We start from the raw sequence: 16,878 nt of genomic DNA, 5'->3' as shown, positions 1-16,878 counted from the left end.
CTGCTTCGATCTAGGAGAGGCGCCCCACCGTTTGGTGGCTCCTGTTCGAGTCAGGTCAGGACTCATGCCATCTTGAACCAGAATAAAGGTAAGCAAAGAATGGAGAGCTGCAGTTTGGAGCTGAAGAGAGTTGCAGCAGTCTAATGAGGACAGTCAAGACCACTCAGCTGTTGCTTAGTTGATGTTTGCTGGACATTAGGTGTTCTGTGCTGTATGTTTTTTGTAGCTTGCGATGGGTTTCTTAATAGCACGGAAGCATAGGCCTAAAGTGCTTAAGCTGGAGGCAGTCTGTTCCTCGAAGGCTGTTGCCTTGAGTCTGCTGTTGAGTGCACACTGCTAGATGTAGTGCAGAAGTGGTGTTTGTTGCTGTGACCTGAATGTCTTGTATTGCCTGAATGTCTGCTGTTCATCTAGACTAGAAGAGCACCTGTAGACTGTAGCAGACTGCAGATAAGGTCTTAGTAATGCTAAGGACAAAGGGAAGTGTCTTGAGAAAACAGGTTGAGGATACGTGATTTCCTGTCAAAAGAGTAGTAGAGAATACTTGGAAGAGCCTTCTCCCATTCCACATTCAGCATCACCTCAGCAAACTTTGTGTCTGCCTGCAGTTAGTGGGTCGAACGGTAATTTGACTTAACAGCTAAGCAAAGATATAATCCTGGGAGTGTGAAGGGAGAGAAGGCGTGCTAGTGCCTACCAGAAGCGCTCACTGTTACGTTTGTCATCATCGCGTAGACCGGAGGGGAACCAGGAAGTAGTCTTGTGTTGGAGGTGTGTGGAGTGATTGCCTGAAGAAACTGGGCAAATTCAACTGCTTCAATTCCCATTGTAAAGACAGGTAGAGCATTGAAGAGGTTTTCAGGGCAGGGTGCAGCTGCATGAGCTGAGTGTTCCCCAGGCTTTTAAGCTTCGATGTTACCACGCCAGGGGAAGGTGGTGCGCTAACTCTACGAAACAATAGGGAGTGTAGAGTGGCGTGGAGACACTGTGGCTAGGCTCTGTGCCAAGAGGGGGACTGGGTTGTTCTTGTGCACAGCGAAACTGATAAAGTGCACCTTTGCCACTCTGAGCCAACAACCTGTCACGGTTTTGGACAAAATGCTGTACCCTAGTGCACTTTTGCTCATTCTAATATCATGATGATACCAAAACACGCCTCCATCCCAAAAGCTACCCGCCTCCAGGTGCAACCACCCTCACTGAGCATGCTCTCTGAATTTCTCAGCTCCTATCCCTTTAAGCAAAGGCAAGACAGCTTTTCAGCCATCACAAGTAAGATCTGCTTGACTACAGTCACTCGAGCTCCACCTTAAGGCTAGAAACTAATCAATTGGCTTAAGAGAGAGGGGACGTTAGGGAAGATGCCATCCCAAAGGAAGATACCAGATAGCATCCTGACTTCTGGAGCAGTCTATGGGCTGAGCCTCCCTTGGCCTCCCTCCATTGGGATGCCTTTGGGTGAGATTGTCTGCCTCTGGAGTGAGAGGTGCTAGCAGAGGGTTGCAGCTCCCGCAGAGCTCTTGGAAGGAGCCATGGAGCAGCATGTCACTGCTGGTTTCCAAAACCCAGACGCACTGCTGGGCATAGCTGAGAAGTACGGAGAGGTGAGCACTGTGCCCAAGGAGAGGGCTCAGAGTGCCTGAGTGCCTGAATGTCCCTGTCTTTCTAGCTGTGGCCCAGATGGGGACTTGGAGAAGGAGGTAGCGGGCTGCTGGAGCTCCCAGTCGGGGTCCAAATCCCTCTGCTGCCAGGCACCAAGCCTGTCTTCTGCAGGACAAAGCTGGGGGAAAAGGTAAGAGAAGGAGGAAGGGGTGGAAGGGGTGGCAAAGGTCTCTTGTGTCACGGGCTCCCTTGCCATCGTTCCAAGAAGGCCTTGGGGCCACCTGCGCTATGGTTGGAGCTCCGGCACTTTGGTCCAAGTGGGTGGAGGAGTCAGGGACGGATGCTCGCGGCTCCGCAGCACAGAGACAAAGGAGGAGTCGCCTACAGCAGTGGCCTGCGCTGGCCAGAAGTCAGGAGAGGGTGTTCCACAGCTGGGCTCTCCACAGGGACATGCTTGCCAGCACCAGGCTGGGGGGCTCTTAGGGGAGGGTGCAGCCTTCTCCTGCTTTCCCTCTCAGATGTAGAACTGTAGAAAATCCCAGGCTTCTCTGCTTGGGATCCGCATGCAGTGTCCTCCTCCTCTTCCCCCAGCCTGGGGGAGGGAGCACTGCTCCTGAGGCAGAGACTTCCTGGAGGCAGAGGAAGGAGGGAGGCAGGCTAGCCGCCGCCCCTTAGGCCTGCCTAACCCTGAGGAGGCCGTTTTCTGTGGATTTTCCGCTGTTGGCGTGTGAAGCAGCGGGCTTGAAGTTTTCCATCTGAAGGTTCATTTCTGGCATGGAAAGCTCTTGCATTTCTAGCCGGTGGCCCAAGATGCCTACTTTGCTGGTGGGGTTTGGCCTTCTCTGCCCAGCCCAGGCCGGACCCTCAGCCCAGGCCTGGTGGGGGTGTTTTTGATGGCTTCCGAAGGAAGGTCCAGCCGGGAAGTAAGGCCGGAATCAGAAAGCTCTAGCGCAGAGGCTGGCAAAGGCTAGCCCGTGTGCATGAGGAGCTTGGAAGTGCCTTTGTCTCTCTGCTGCTTTCTCCTGCCCCATTCACACTCTGGACCACCTCTCTTGCAGCTGCACCAGCCTTCCGCTCAGTTTCATCTGGAAGATCCATATTGTCGCCTACTGCGCACAGAGTACAACTGCCTGCACGACCCGCATCTGCAGGCCTACTACAATCGCAAAGACAGCCTGCAGAGCCTGAAGAGCAAGGGCTTCATCACCAGCAGTGGCAAAGTAGGTTTGGGCGTTGCGCTGACCAGCACAGGTCTCCTCTGGCAGAGGCCAATGGGATGAGGTTTAACACGGCTAAGTGCCGATTCCTGCGCTTTGGCCTCAAGAACCGCGTGCAGCGCTACAGGCTTGGGGCAGAGTGGCTGAAAAGCTGTGCAGAGGCAAGGATCTGGGGGTGCTGATTGATGCTTGCCTCAACGTGAGCCGGCAGCGTGGCCAGGTGGCCAAGAAGGCCAACAGCATCCTGGCTTGTCTCAGGAATAGTGTAGCCAGCAGGAGCAGGGAGATGATGGTCCCCCCCTGCACTGTGCTCTGGAGAGGCTGCAAGGAAGCAGACCCGCGCACACAACTGCCCCTCGCTGGAAAGCAGTTGCGCATTATGGGGAATCATACGTCCTTAGGAACAAAGACTGTCCTGGTAACCTTACAGCTCATTCTCCTTGTTAACAATCGGACTGTTCATGATCCTGAAATAAGGGACCAAATTAATGTCAAGGTGTGGGACTGCAACTGAAAATGACAAGGTTGCAGTGGGATTGCTCGGCACCTGGCGAGCAGTCTCTGAGGCCTTAAAGAGCCCTGTGGAGCCACAATCACAAAGGTGTGGCTTGCCAGACAGTGAGGGAGCTGCGGGCTCCTTTACTGATCCGACTGCTATGCCATCGGCCCCTCTGCTGCTACAGCCATCTCAGGCCTTTGCTGTTTCGCCCCCTGCTGACCTGGACGTGCCTTCTGACCCAGGCCTCTTGGCCTTCACAAGGAGATGCCGATGCTTTGCTTCGATCCGGGAAGAACGGGATACATAAGGCCCGAAGGCCGAGTTGCTTGACAGCTTAAAGCAGGCCTTATTGTTGAAAAGGAGTGGAAAATGGAGACTGTAATGTCATGGAACTTAAAGGATGGTTTGTTACTCTTAGAAATGGCTCAGTCTTCAAAATAGGATTAAATAAAAAAATAGGATTCAGTAAAAGAATAGAGGTAAGCAAACAGCGCTGGGTGCACCGGGAGTCTCCGCTCCACCAGGACGCACGCCAGTTACATCAAGTAGCTGATTCTTATGCTCCTAGACTGATACATATTCATTACGACTTCTAAAAAAATAGGTTATTATAACTAGCTCCCGGGGTCCAGTCCCTCCTACTGGAGCATGCGCATCAGTCTCCGGTGGTCCCTCTGGGGGTCTCTAGGGGTCTTCCATGCTGAAGGCTCGTAGTCTTCCTCTCCAAGTTTTTTTCTTGTCCTTCCCCTTTGTACTCCTTGGCACCGTGTCAAGTTTATACAGCATCCCCTGCAGGTCTCGTCTCCTAGCCGTCCTTCAGCTTCTTTTTTTTCTTCTTCTTAATCTCTTGGCCACCTGGCCAGGTATCAGAGGCTTGCATAGTATCCCATAACAGTCACTAGTTGTTATCAGTTGTTCTGAAACCCCCAGACGTCAAAGACTTCCTACAAACACAAATGGCTTTCTTATTAAAACATTCCTCACCAGCCATTCACGGGGACACTCACACCTATAGCAGTGTTAAGTTAATCTCGAAGAAGACAACAAAAAAAGGCTGTAACTGTTGGAAATAGAGGTCCGGAATAACAAAGGCAAACAGGTTCATAACTTTGAGGAGTATTTCCTGAAGACTTGAGAAATTGACTAGAATGAGGGGGAGACTGGGACACACCGCATCTGTGGTTCAAGAATTCAATTGCCAGTGCAGGACCCAGAGGCAGACAGGACTGTTCTTTATTGACACGAATTGTTAAAACTTTCCTCACGTTACCCTTCCCGATTGTACGTATGTCTAGGCATACTCGGCTTTCGTAGGAAGGAGCAATGTTCTGTGTACTCAGAGTGTCTGATGTTCGTGTGTGCGTGTTGCTGGAGCGTGGACTCCCCGCACGCCCAGCACTGTTTCCTTGCCTTTTATACCTTTTAGCAGTGTAAATATTACAAAATTCAGACTGAGCCGAGACTTCATTGACACCATCTCCAACAGCGGGCAACAAGCCCGTTCGCCGAGGAGGCGGCAGAGGAAGACCTGGCTCCTCCTGCAGCAGCTTCGGTGCTGCAGACCAACACCCGGCGGCCGCCGCCTCCTCTGCACCCTCCCCTGCCTGCCGGCACCGGCACCGGGACCCGGGGCGGGCCCCCGCGGCAGCCCCGCCGCCTGCCCCGGCCCCGCGGAGGAAGAGGCGTAGCCCCGGCCGCCGCCTTTCAGTTGCGGCCTCCCCGCGCAGCCGCAGCCCGAGCCGCCGGCCCGGAGCGCTGGCCGGAGGCCCGCCGCGCTGCCATGGCGCCGAGGCGGTGCCGGGGCCTGGCTGCGGCGGGCTCCCTGCTGCTCTGCGCCCTGCTCCGCGCCGCCGCCGACACCAGCACGGGCCGAGTGGGTGTCAGGGCGCGGGGGCCGGGGCCTGGCCGGGCCGGGGCCTGGCCGGGCCGGGGCGGGGTGCTGAGGGGAGCGGGGCGGCTCTGGGGCCGGTCGTGCCGCGGCTGGGAGGGGAGCGGAGCGGAGCGGCCCGGGGGTGGGCTGGGGAGCGGGGCGGCGGCTGCCCGGCCCCGCTGCGCCCGGCTTCGGCCACGTCGCTGCTGGCCCGGCCGGAGCACCCCGGTATGTTCCTTGTGTAGGCCCTTGTCCGGCTGCTCTCCGAAGTGGCCGCTTTGGGGGCTCAGGGGCGCGGTGTCTGTCCCTGGCAGCTTCTGTGCCTGCAGCCGAGCCGGGTCTTTGGGGAGAGCCGGCCCGCGAAGGCAGCTGTGCCTCTTCTTGGTGCTCTGGAGCATCGGGCTCCCGGGAGGACCTTGGTGGTGTCCGCGCAGGAGTCGTGTTGTGGCCCTTTCCGTCGCGCCCGTGTGCCGTGTGCCGTGTTGGAGCCTGGCTGGGAAGGAGAGGGATGCGTAGCAGTGCTCGGGGCTGCTTTGGTGCCGTGCTGCACGCTTGCAGCCCAAGGGCAGCTTGTTTTGGTGAGGCTGCTGGTCTGTGCGTGCCAGTCCACTGTGTGGGTTAGAGGCCGGCTCTAGAGCTTTAGTTGCCAAGACGGACGTAGTCTGTTCTCCCAGCGGTTTGGCAGCTGGGGCTGTTGGTGCTGCATGTCCATTGACTCGGTGAGGTTTGGCGTGGCTGGCCCTGTGCTGTTACTCAACAAGATCTGTAGCTGTTGTAGTAGTCATGGGCTAAGTAGTAAGCATTGAATCGGCCAAATGGGTTTTCTAAAGATTGTAGAAATCTGTCTTTGGAATATGGAGCGCATTGTGCCTGTAGGAGAACACCAAAGCAGTTGGATGTATTTCTGCTTGATGATGAGTATCCCAGGTATCTTGACAGTGCTTGGGGAGCTTGTCAGCTGTCATATGTTAATTCCTGATTGGTATTGTCCAGGAAAAAAAAAAAAAAAAAAAAAAAAAAAAAAAAAAAAAAAACAAAAAGGCTCCGGGGCAGGTGAATGAAAAGTTACCACGAAAGCAAGCCTACGTTCAGGGCCTGGTGTTTTTTGGTCTTTGCACTTAACAGCGACTGAATGTTCCTTTTTCTCGTGGCATTAAAATGACCCAAAGGAAAGTCTTGAATTACTTGGCTGTTTTGGGAAATGCAGGCCTTGGCCTGTAAGTTTGACGTGGTTTTCTCTAAAGCTGTGTGTTTTGGGGAGGGTGGGGGGAAATAAAGCTCGGTGAGGAGAGCTGTCTGTTTTTGTGATCTGAAAACTTGCTAGATACCTGGTATTCAAGGAAGAGCCCACCTAGTAAGGGTCTATGTAAATGCTGAGCTTGTTTTTGTAAGAAATGCCTTCTGTGTCTGGTGCAAACATAAAGCTGAACTTGTGTTTGCGGGGAATTGTCCAGGCCTGTTAAGCCGTCTGCTTGGAGCGCTGGTCCAGAAGCAGCAGTAGGTGGGCAGTGGGTTCTTTGGAGCGTATTGCTGTGGGGGCTGAGAAAGCTTGTGATGGCCTGGGGATAGGGTGCACGGGAGGACCAAGAGAGGAGCTCAGCCTGTGCAAAGAATGGAGGTTCTTTGGCATTTGTGTTGTACCAAAGAGCTATGTCTGCCCCGGTTCTATTCAGTGGGGCTGCTGGCCGTTTTTAAGCAGCAGGCCTGTATCATCCAGGTAGGACAGCAGATAGGAAGCTGGGTCTTCCTGGAGTTCAGTCAGCGTTACGAATCCTAACTGCTAAAGAGAGGTGGTTAAATGGAATGGGCTGTCTTTTGAAGAAACGTTGTAAGGTGTGAAGTTGCAAGCTGAAGATGGCAGAAACTTACGATCTGTTTCTTTCTTTTTCAGGGTTGGTTAAAAACTTATGGCTACTTGCTTCCATGTGACAGCCAGATGTCCGCCTTGCAGGGGGGAAAAGCTGTGCAGTCTGCAGTGGCCACTATGCAACAATTCTCTGGGATCCCAGTAACGGGCGTTTTGGACCAGACAACTGTGGAGTAAGGTGATCCTAGGCTAATTTTGTCTTTCCATGCTCAAAGCCTTGTCTATTAGCTGGGTAGTTATTCCAGGAGCCAGAGGTCCTCCAAAGGGATAGATTTCACTGTCTCAGGCCAGTCAGAGAAGTCTTGGTGTTTGTGAAAAGGCGTCCCTAACGAACACACGTGGACAACTCCATCTCGCTCCTCTTGTCAAGATTGTTTGCACGCGTGAGAAGCTCTTGTTAAATGTCATTCCTGTTGCTGAACAGTGAAAGGTGAAACGGGAGTGCTGTGAGTTTCTGAAGGCAGCGAACATCAAGGGTTTTATTGATTGCTGTCTCTGTCTGCATGTAGGTAAAGCTCTGACTTGAGAAATGATTTCTGATGTAGTATTTCTTAATTAATGGGAGTTGTGGATCTGCATAGCTGCTGCCTGTGGAGAGCTGCAGTTTGGAGCTGAAGAGAGTTGCAGCAGTCTAATGAGGACAGTCAAGACCACTCAGCTGTTGCTTAGTTGATGTTTGCTGGACATTAGGTGTTCTGTGCTGTATGTTTTTTGTAGCTTGCTGGTGGGGTTTGGCCTTCTCTGCCCAGCCCAGGCCGGACCCTCAGCCCAGGCCTGGTGGGGGTGTTTTTGATGGCTTCCGAAGGAAGGTCCAGCCGGGAAGTAAGGCCGGAATCAGAAAGCTCTAGCGCAGAGGCTGGCAAAGGCTAGCCCGTGTGCATGAGGAGCTTGGAAGTGCCTTTGTCTCTCTGCTGCTTTCTCCTGCCCCATTCACACTCTGGACCACCTCTCTTGCAGCTGCACCAGCCTTCCGCTCAGTTTCATCTGGAAGATCCATATTGTCGCCTACTGCGCACAGAGTACAACTGCCTGCACGACCCGCATCTGCAGGCCTACTACAATCGCAAAGACAGCCTGCAGAGCCTGAAGAGCAAGGGCTTCATCACCAGCAGTGGCAAAGTAGGTTTGGGCGTTGCGCTGACCAGCACAGGTCTCCTCTGGCAGAGGCCAATGGGATGAGGTTTAACACGGCGAAGTGCCGATTCCTGCGCTTTGGCCTCAAGAACCGCGTGCAGCGCTACAGGCTTGGGGCAGAGTGGCTGAAAAGCTGTGCAGAGGCAAGGATCTGGGGGTGCTGATTGATGCTTGCCTCAACGTGAGCCGGCAGCGTGGCCAGGTGGCCAAGAAGGCCAACAGCATCCTGGCTTGTCTCAGGAATAGTGTAGCCAGCAGGAGCAGGGAGATGATGGTCCCCCCCTGCACTGTGCTCTGGAGAGGCTGCACCTCGAGTGCTGTGTTCAGGTTTGGGCCCCTCAGGACAAGAAGGGCATCGAGGAACTTGTGCGGAGAAGGGCTACGAAGCTGGTGAAGGGCCTGGAAGAAAAGTCCTCTGAGGAGCAGCTGAGGGAGCTGGGGTTGTTTAGTGAGGAGAAGAGGAGGCTCAGGGGAGACCTTCTTGCTGTCTACAACTGCCATCAAGGAAATTGTGGGGAGCTGGGGCTCAGCCTCTTCTTGCAGATGACTAGGGATAGGACTAGAGGGAATGGGCTCAAGTTGCGCCGGGGACGTTTAGGTTGAAAAGTAGGAGCCGTTTCTTCTGAGAAAGAGTAGTCGGGCCTTGGAAGGGGTTGCCCAGGGGAGTGGTGGAGTCACGGTCCCTGGGGGTGTTTGAGGAAAGCTCGGAGCTACCTCGACAGTTCTCGGGAGCTTTCTGCCTTTGTCTCTCCATAGGTGGTCTGCTCTCTGAAGGAGTTCAATGAGTCCAGGCAGTATGTGACCACGCTCAAGCTGGAAGCAGAGAAAACCAGGAGGCAAGAAGAGGTAGGCAAAGCTCAGCAGACACGTGTCAGTGGCACGGTACAGAAGGCTGGGGCTTTCCTTGTTGGATCTGAGGGAGGCGGGGAATGCAGAAGATGTGAGGGCTGTGCTGGAGGGCCAGGTGTTGTGGTAGGGAAAGGACGAGCCAGCCCCAAGCTCAGCTAGCGCAAGCTATTGGGGGGGCGATGTTAGATCAGGAAAGCGACTTACAAGCACACAGAGCCCTGAGGGAAGCCCTTCTCTTCAGCCCTCGTTGCATGGCAGAAGCAGGGCGCTGGCCTGGGTGGCATGAAACCTCAGCATGCAGGGACGTGAGGCATTTCTGAGGCAAGAGTGAGCTAAAACCTGCTGTTCCCTTTCAGGAAAAGCTTCAGCAACAGCTCGGCAACTTGACGCAAGACTGATGGCAGGGAGTGACCGTTCTCGCCAGAGCTCCTCTAATAACGTGTACTTGGTCACGAAAGAGAAAGGCAGCCTACTGCAGCCTCAAAAACCAGCTGGCCCACCTTCCTGCAAAAGCAGAAGAAACTTTCTCGAATCTGGCCACTACAGAGGGCTGAAAGTGACTCCCTCCAGCGTTGAGTTTGGCAGGGAAGATGCCAAGCTCCCTGGCAGCATCCATCCTGTGAGGGAGTCAGATAGTCATCCATCCCCGCAGACGGTGTATTCAAAGCTGCCTCGGAAGAACTGGCTGCACGAGAAAACCAGAGGATTGAAGAGGTGGCTCGGGCTGTGGTGCAGCAAGTGTTTGAGAGGGTGCAGGCACTGGACCAGTCTGTCTGCATCTTCAAGAGGTCTCCCCATGGGATCCAAGAAAGACCGTGTGCAAGTGCTGAAAGCGAGATGCCTTCAGAGGCATCTCCTCTTGACAAAGAGCAGCAAATTGCACTTCTGGCTAAGAAAGTTGTAGCGAGCGTGATGAAGGTCATTGAGAAGTCCTGGGAACCTGGCACGCCCAGTGCATCTGAGCCAAGGCCAGAAGCCAGGCAGAAGGAGCAGCCCTTGGCCAGGAGAGCGTCCCAAGTGGGGAAGCCAAAAGAAAAGAAACCGAGGGAAGCCCTTGGGGGAGCATTCTCACAGGCTTCCCTTGACAAGGTCACCAAAGGAGCTCTTGGAAGTGTCTGCGACACTTTGGAACCCTTCGTGGCTTCCCGGTTTGAGCAAGACATCAACTGCAAGTATTTTGAAATCGTGGCACTTCCCACTGTCGATCCAACTAACAGGCAGAGCTCTCAGTCTGCCGCTGCATGAAAGCTGAAGAAAAACTTGGGAAGGCATGTCAGCCAGCAGCCTGTCCCAAGAAACGGGAAGGAGAGCTGTCCCTCGGAGCACCTCCAAAAAAGAGGCTGTGAGCAAGGTGCTCCCCTGGCAGGTTCTTCTGCCCCCACAGGGGAATTCCAGACCCAGCTGAGGTCCGACAGCACCACAGGCACCTTCCCTCCAACGGACCCACAGTTTCTCAGGCAGCCGGCTCCTCCATCTGTTGTGAAGCACCATGTCCAGAGCAGAGCACGGAGCCTACGCGTGCGTGTCAGACCGATCCCATTCAAGCCTCAGTAGCCTGAGGCGGAAGCAGAAAATAAAGAGGTCACATCCAAGTGCTTGCTTGTGCCTCCATTTCTTCAAGGCAGGCCGTGCTGTGCTTGGGGCTTTTCCCTACACCGTGTGGTGGTGTCACCCAGCTGGGCAGCTGAACTCCAGCACGAGCACTCTCTCACTCGCCCTCCTCAAGCAGAAAGGGGGAGGAAATAGGATAAAACGGGCTCGAGGGTTGCGATAAGGACAGGGAGACCACTCACCAATTAGCATCACGGGCAAAACAGACTCAGCATAGGGAGAGCGCAAGTCTGATGAGGAGCGGCTGAGGAAGCTGGGATTGTTTAGTCTGGAGAAGTGGAGGCTCAGGGGAGACCTCATTGCACTCTCCAGCTTCCTGAAGTGAGGTTGTGATGAGGAGGGGGTCAGCCTCTTCTTGCAGATGACTAGGGATAGGACTAGAGGGAATGGCCACAAGTTGCACCTGGGGAGATTTAGACTAGGGATCCGGAAAATCTTTTTCTCTCCGAGAATAGTCAGGCACTGGCACGGCCTGCCCAGGGCGGTGGTGGAGTCACCTTCCCAGGTGGTGGTCAAGAAGCGCCTGGACAGTTGCTACGAAATATTGTAACCAATATTGTATAATAAGTTTGTTAATGAAACCGGTGGGGAAGCTTGTGGGGGCTGTGACAACCCTGTATAGCTGGAAAGTTTCCAGCTGACCATCCTGATAAGAACAGGTATAGTGCTTGCTCAGCAAGATCGCAACCCACAACGCAGAGGGAGACTACGGCCTTCATCCTCACGAGCACCAGGGGGTCCGAGACGACCCGCTAGCAACAGTACGTGCAACCGCAGGGCATACCAGGATATGCCACGTACACCCGGAACAACCGAGCTATAAAAGGGGGACTCTGGCGGGGGTGAGGTGTGCGTCTTGGTGGAGCAGAGACTCCCGGCGCACCCAGCGCTGTTTGCTTACCTCTATTGGTTTCATAACTTGTAAACTTTGATTGCAACCCTATTTGGGACTCGGTCGTTTATAACAATTGGGGGCTCGTCCGGGATGGCTTTGGTTCCTGAATTCTGCTTCGATCTAGGAGAGGCGCCCCACCGTTTGGTGGCTCCTGTTCGAGTCAGGTCAGGACTCATGCCATCTTGAACCAGAATAAAGGTAAGCAAAGAATTTTATTTTGTTGTGAGCTCCCTTGCCGGCTGCAGCACTGTATTTTGCCCGTAATTCTGCGCGCGAAGATCCGAACGAAGACGATGGAGTCGTAAGTGTTTAAGGAGTATACTGTTTGGTTGGGTGGGATTCGGTTGCCTGTGTGTGTAAGAGTGTGACTGAGACAGAACTTAGTTCCGAAGCGAGTGTGGAGGTCTTCTAACTGCGGTTCCAATCTCTCACGAGGGACTTGGCCGGCGAAGGACCGAAGCGATTGCTATAGGAAAAAAAAAAATAAAAAGGCTCCGTTCTATTCAGTGGGGCTGCTGGCCGTTTTTAAGCAGCAGGCCTGTATCATCCAGTTAGGACAGCAGATATGAAGCTGGGTCTTCCTGGAGTTCAGTCAGCGTTACGAATCCTAACTGCTAAAGAGAGGTGGTTAAATGGAATGGGCTTTCTTTTGAAGAGACGTTGTAACGTGTGAAGTTGCAAGCTGAAGATGGCAGAAACTTATGATCTGTTTCTTTCTTTTTCAGGGTTGGTTAAAAACTTATGGCTACTTGCTTCCATGTGACAGCCAGATGTCCGCCTTGCAGGGGGGAAAAGCTGTGCAGTCTGCAGTGGCCACTATGCAACAATTCTCTGGGATCCCAGTTCCCAGTTTCCTTGTTGGATCTGAGGGAGGCGGGGAATGCAGAAGATGTGAGGGCTGTGCTGGAGGGCCAGGTGTTGTGGTAGGGAAAGGACGAGCCAACCCCAAGCTCAGCTAGCGCAAGCTACTGGAGGAGGGGGGAGGCGTGTGTGTAGGGAGGGGTGGATCAGGAAAGCCACTTGCAAGCACACAGAGCCCTGAGGGAAGCCCTTCTCTTCAGCCCTCGTTGCGTGGCAGAAGAAGGGCGCTGGCCTGGGTGGCATGAAACCTCAGCATGCAGGGACGTGAGGCATTTCTGAGGCAAGAGTGAGCTAAAACCTGCTGTTCCCTTTCAGGAAAAGCTTCAGCAACAGCTCGCCAAGTTAAAGAAACTTGAAGTAAGACAGATGGCAGGGAGTGACTGTTCTCGCCAGAGCTCCTCTAATAACGTGTACTTGGTCACGAAAGAGAAAGGCAGCCTACTGCAGCCTCAAAAACCAGCTGGCCCACCTTCCTGCAAAAGCAGAAGAAACTGTTTCCACTCTGGCCAGCGCAGAAGGCTGAAAGTGACTCCCTCCAGCGTTTAGTTGGGCAGGGAAGATGCCAAGCTCCCTGGCAGCATCCTTCCTGTGAGGGAGTCCGAGAGAAAGACACCCGTCCCCGCAGACGGTGTATTCAAAGCTGCCTCGGAAGAACAGGCTGCTCGAGAAAACCAGAGGATTGAAGAGGTGGCTCGGGCTGTGGTGCGGCAAGTGTTTGAGAGGGTGCAGGCACTGGACCAGTCTGTCTGCATCTTCAAGAGGTCTCCCCATGGGATCCAAGAAAGACCGTGTGCAAGTGCTGAAAGCGAGATGCCTTCAGAGACATCTCCTCTTGACAAAGAGCAGCAAATTGCACTGCTGGCTAAGAAAGTTGTAGCGAGCGTGATGAAGGTCATTGAGAAGTCCTGGGAACCTGGCACGCCCAGTGCATCTGAGCCAAGGCCAGAAGCCAGGCAGAAGGAGCAGCCCTTGGCCAGGAGAGCGTCCCAAGTGGGGAAGCCAGAAGAAAAGAAACCGAGGGAAGCCCTTGGGGGAGCATTCTCACAGGCTTCCCTTGACAAGGTCACCAAAGAAGCTGTTGGAAGTGTCTGCGACACTTTGGAATCCTTCGTGGCTTCCCGGTTTGAGCAAGACTTCAACTGCAACTATTCTGAAATCGTGGCACTTCCCACTGTTGGTCCCTCTAACAGGCAGGCACAGCCATCCCAGGTGCCTCTCTCAAGGGAGGGCATGAGGGAAGGACGGGGACTACAAAGAGGACCAGAAGAGCAGAGCCCAGAAGCAAGGCCGAGAGACAGGCTGCCCATGATCCCACCAGTGCCAGACACCGATGAGGTCTCACGCCTGAGTCGCAGGATTGTGAGGGAGAGCATCCAAAAGGCTGTCTCCGAAGTTCAGCGTCTGCACGCAGAACTGCAGGCCTATGCCAGAACCATCGTCCTTAATGTGATTGAAGAAGTGAAGGACAAGATGGAGAGGGAAATGAAAGCAAAGGCCTTAGAAGCCACTTCAAACAGCAAAACCGTGGCAAGCGGGATGACACGCTCCTTATCGGAGCAGAGCTCTCAGTCCGCGACTGCACAGAAGCTGGAGAAGAGCTTGGGAAGGCGTGTCAGCAAACAGCCCGTGCCAAGCAATGCGAAGGAGTGCTGTCCCTCGGAGCACCTCCAAAGAGGCTCTGAGCAAGGTGCTCCCCTGGCAGGTTCTTCTGCCCCCACAGGGCAATTCCAGACCCAGCTGAGGTCCGACAGCACCACAGGCACCATCCCTCCCACGGGCCCACAGTTTCTCAGGCAGCCGGCTCCTCCATCTGTTCCAAAGCACCCTGTCCAGAGCGGAGCACGGAGCCTACGCGTGCGTGTCAGACCGATCCCATTCAAGCCTCAGTAGCCTGAGGCGGAAGCAGAAAATAAAGAGGTCACATCCAAGTGCTTGCTTGTGCCTCCATTTCTTCAAGGCAGGCCGTGCTGTGCTTGGGGCTTTTCCCTACACCGTGTGGTGGTGTCACCCAGCTGGGCAGCTGAACTCCAGCACGAGCACTCTCTCACTCGCCCTCCTCAAGCAGAAAGGGGGAGGAAATAGGATAAAACGGGCTCGAGGGTTGCGATAAGGACAGGGAGACCACTCACCAATTAGCATCACGGGCAAAACAGACTCAGCATAGGGAGATTAATATAATTCATTACCTATTAAAAGGGGCTAGAGCAGTGAGATACTAAAAGCAAACTAAAATCACCTTCTCCCTTCCACCCACTTCTACATCCACCCTGCCCCCAAGTGGCTCAGGGGAACATGGGAGTGGGGGCTATGGGATGAGGCTTAACAAGGCCAAGTGCCAGGTCTTGCACTTCGGCCACAATGACCCCCTGCAGTGCCATAGGCTTGGGGCAGAGTGGCTAGAAGACTGTGAAGAGGAAAGGGACCTGGGAGTGTTGATCGATGCTTGGCTGAACATGAGCCGGCAGTGTGCTCAGGTGGCCAAGAAGGCCAATGGCATCCCGGCCTGTATTAGCAATAGCGTAGCCAGCAGGAGCAGGGAGGTGATCATCCCCCAGTCTCGTTTGATAGCCTTCAGGCTTCTCTCTTCAATGTCATCACTACCTGCCTGGACTATCAAAAGAGGGTAATAGTCAGAGGGGCGAACCAGGTTGGGAAGCATCCTGGCAACATCCCTGACCTTGGCCCCAGGGAGGCAGCAGACTTCCCTACGGGTAGGGTCAGGCCGACAAATAGGACCCTCTGTTCCCCTGAGAAGAGAGTCTCCCACAACAATAACTCTTCTGTCTTTCTTGGTGGAGGCAGTCCTGAGGCGTGGAGTCGACCTCCTCGCCCTAGGCATCCTCCTGGGTACTCTTGCTACCTCTTCCTCACCCACCGGTCTCTCAAGCTCCAGGGCCTCAAACCTCTTGCGTAAGGGCGCCTGGGAAGGTGGGGCCGGAAGGGGAGGCCATCGCCTGCGATGTCAAGCAGGGACCAGTTTCCATTCCTCCTCAACTCCCAGATCCCCTCCCTCTGCCCGACGGCGACAGGGCAGGGGGTCCACCCTCATTTGGGGTGTCTCACACCGGTACCTTTCCTTGAGGCCCCGCAGGGAGTCGCTCCACCAGTCTATCTCCCACTCACACTCCCTGATGTCCCTCAACCTCTCCAGCTCCTCCTCGAGCTCCGCCACCATGCGGACCAGGTCATCCACCTGCTCACACCTCAGGCACGCAGTTTCTCTGCCTCCCGCCGATGGCAGGAACAGGCTCAGACACTCCCTGCAGCCGGTGACCTGAACTGCTGCCTTTTTGAACGGGCAGTCGGTCTGGGTGTGTACCGACTTTCTGGAGAGCGCACCGTGCCTGGTGGAGACCATTATCGCCTAGCTAATGGCTGTCGTTACAGGAGGTGTTCGTATGGGCAGGGGGGAGCGCTCTGCCCTTCCTGCTCGCCCTGCCTGCGCCAACTGCCGCGTCAACTGCCGCGCCACGCCATGTGCCATGCCATGGCTCCCTCAAGTAGGCTCGATGCCGGAAAAATTAGCCCTGCCTGGCCCGATCCCCTGCTCCGCTGCAGAACGCGTCTGCCCCGGAGTCGATAGCCTCGGCAAATGGCAGTGAAATGGCGGTGGTGCCCGATTTAAATAGCCCGCCGCTGACGCTGCTGGCTGCGCCTATGCCTCATCAGCCTCCCTCACGAGGGCTGCCGGGTCCTGGCGGCTCCCTCAAGTAGGCTCGATGCCGGAAAATTTAGCCCTGCCTCGCCCGATCCCCCGCTCCGCTGCAGAACGCGTCTGCACTGGAGCCCATCGCCTCGGCAAATGGCCAAAACCTTACAACTTATTCTCCTTCTTAACAATCGGACTGTTCATGATCCTGAAACATGGGACCAAATTAATGTCAAGGTGTGGGACTGCAACTGAAAATGACAAGGTTGCAGTGGGATTGCTCGGCACCTGGCGAGCAGTCTCTGAGGCCTTAAAGAGCCCTGTGGAGCCACAATCACAAAGGTGTGGCTTGCCAGACAGTGAGGGAGCTGCGGGCTCCTTTACTGATCCGACTGCTATGCCATCGGCCCCTCTGCTGCTACAGCCATCTCAGGCCTTTGCTGTTTCGCCCCCTGCTGACCTGGACGTGCCTTCTGACCCAGGCCTCTTGGCCTTCACAAGGAGATGCCGATGCTTTGCTTCGATCCGGGAAGAACGGGATACATAAGGCCCGAAGGCCGAGTTGCTTGACAGCTTAAAGCAGGCCTTATTGTTGAAAAGGAGTGGAAAATGGAGACTGTAATGTCATGGAACTTAAAGGATGGTTTGTTACTCTTAGAAATGGCTCAGTCTTCAAAATAGGATTAAATAAAAAAATAGGATTCAGTAAAAGAATAGAGGTAAGCAAACAGCGCTGGGTGCACCGGGAGTCTCCGCTCCACCAGGACGCACGCCAGTTACATCAAGTAGCTGATTCTTATGCTCCTAGACTGACACATATTCAT

At 54.6% G+C, this 16,878-nt stretch overlaps 2 protein-coding genes across 2 annotated transcripts; both read left to right on the top strand.

Annotated features, from left to right (window-relative positions):
- Positions 1-4,793: 4,793 nt before the first annotated feature.
- LOC309884481 (matrix metalloproteinase-24-like) lies at positions 4,794-10,630 on the top strand. Its single transcript, XM_082773472.1, has 5 exons — positions 4,794-5,191; positions 7,080-7,228; positions 8,013-8,174; positions 8,946-9,035; positions 9,395-10,630. The coding sequence occupies exons 1-3, from the start codon at positions 5,099-5,101 to the stop codon at positions 8,140-8,142; spliced, it is 372 nt and encodes a 123-aa protein (XP_082629598.1). The 5' UTR covers positions 4,794-5,098; the 3' UTR covers positions 8,143-8,174; positions 8,946-9,035; positions 9,395-10,630.
- Positions 10,631-12,108: 1,478 nt separating this feature from the next.
- On the top strand, positions 12,109-14,545 carry LOC309884480 (uncharacterized protein). Its single transcript, XM_082773471.1, has 2 exons — positions 12,109-12,467; positions 12,721-14,545. The coding sequence occupies exon 2, from the start codon at positions 13,216-13,218 to the stop codon at positions 14,293-14,295; it is 1,080 nt and encodes a 359-aa protein (XP_082629597.1). The 5' UTR covers positions 12,109-12,467; positions 12,721-13,215; the 3' UTR covers positions 14,296-14,545.
- The last annotated feature ends 2,333 nt before the right edge of the window (positions 14,546-16,878 follow it).

The sequence above is a fragment of the Aythya marila genome (assembly GCF_965140915.1).
Source record: "Aythya marila genome assembly, chromosome: 16".
Taxonomy (NCBI): Eukaryota; Metazoa; Chordata; class Aves; order Anseriformes; family Anatidae; genus Aythya; species Aythya marila.
Note: the sequence above shows the minus strand (reverse complement) of the source record. Positions and strands in the feature narration are given on the sequence as shown.

Coding starts and splice junctions, on each gene's coding strand:
- LOC309884481 (XM_082773472.1), top strand. CDS start 5,099: ATGGCGCCGAGGCGGTGCCGGGGCCTGGCTGCGGCGGGCTCCCTGCTG. Junction 5,192..7,079: donor CCGACACCAGCACGGGCCGA/GTGGGTGTCAGG, acceptor TTTCTTTTTCAG/GGTTGGTTAAAAACTTATGG. Junction 7,229..8,012: donor TTGGACCAGACAACTGTGGA/GTAAGGTGATCC, acceptor CCTCTCTTGCAG/CTGCACCAGCCTTCCGCTCA.
- LOC309884480 (XM_082773471.1), top strand. CDS start 13,216: ATGCCTTCAGAGACATCTCCTCTTGACAAAGAGCAGCAAATTGCACTG.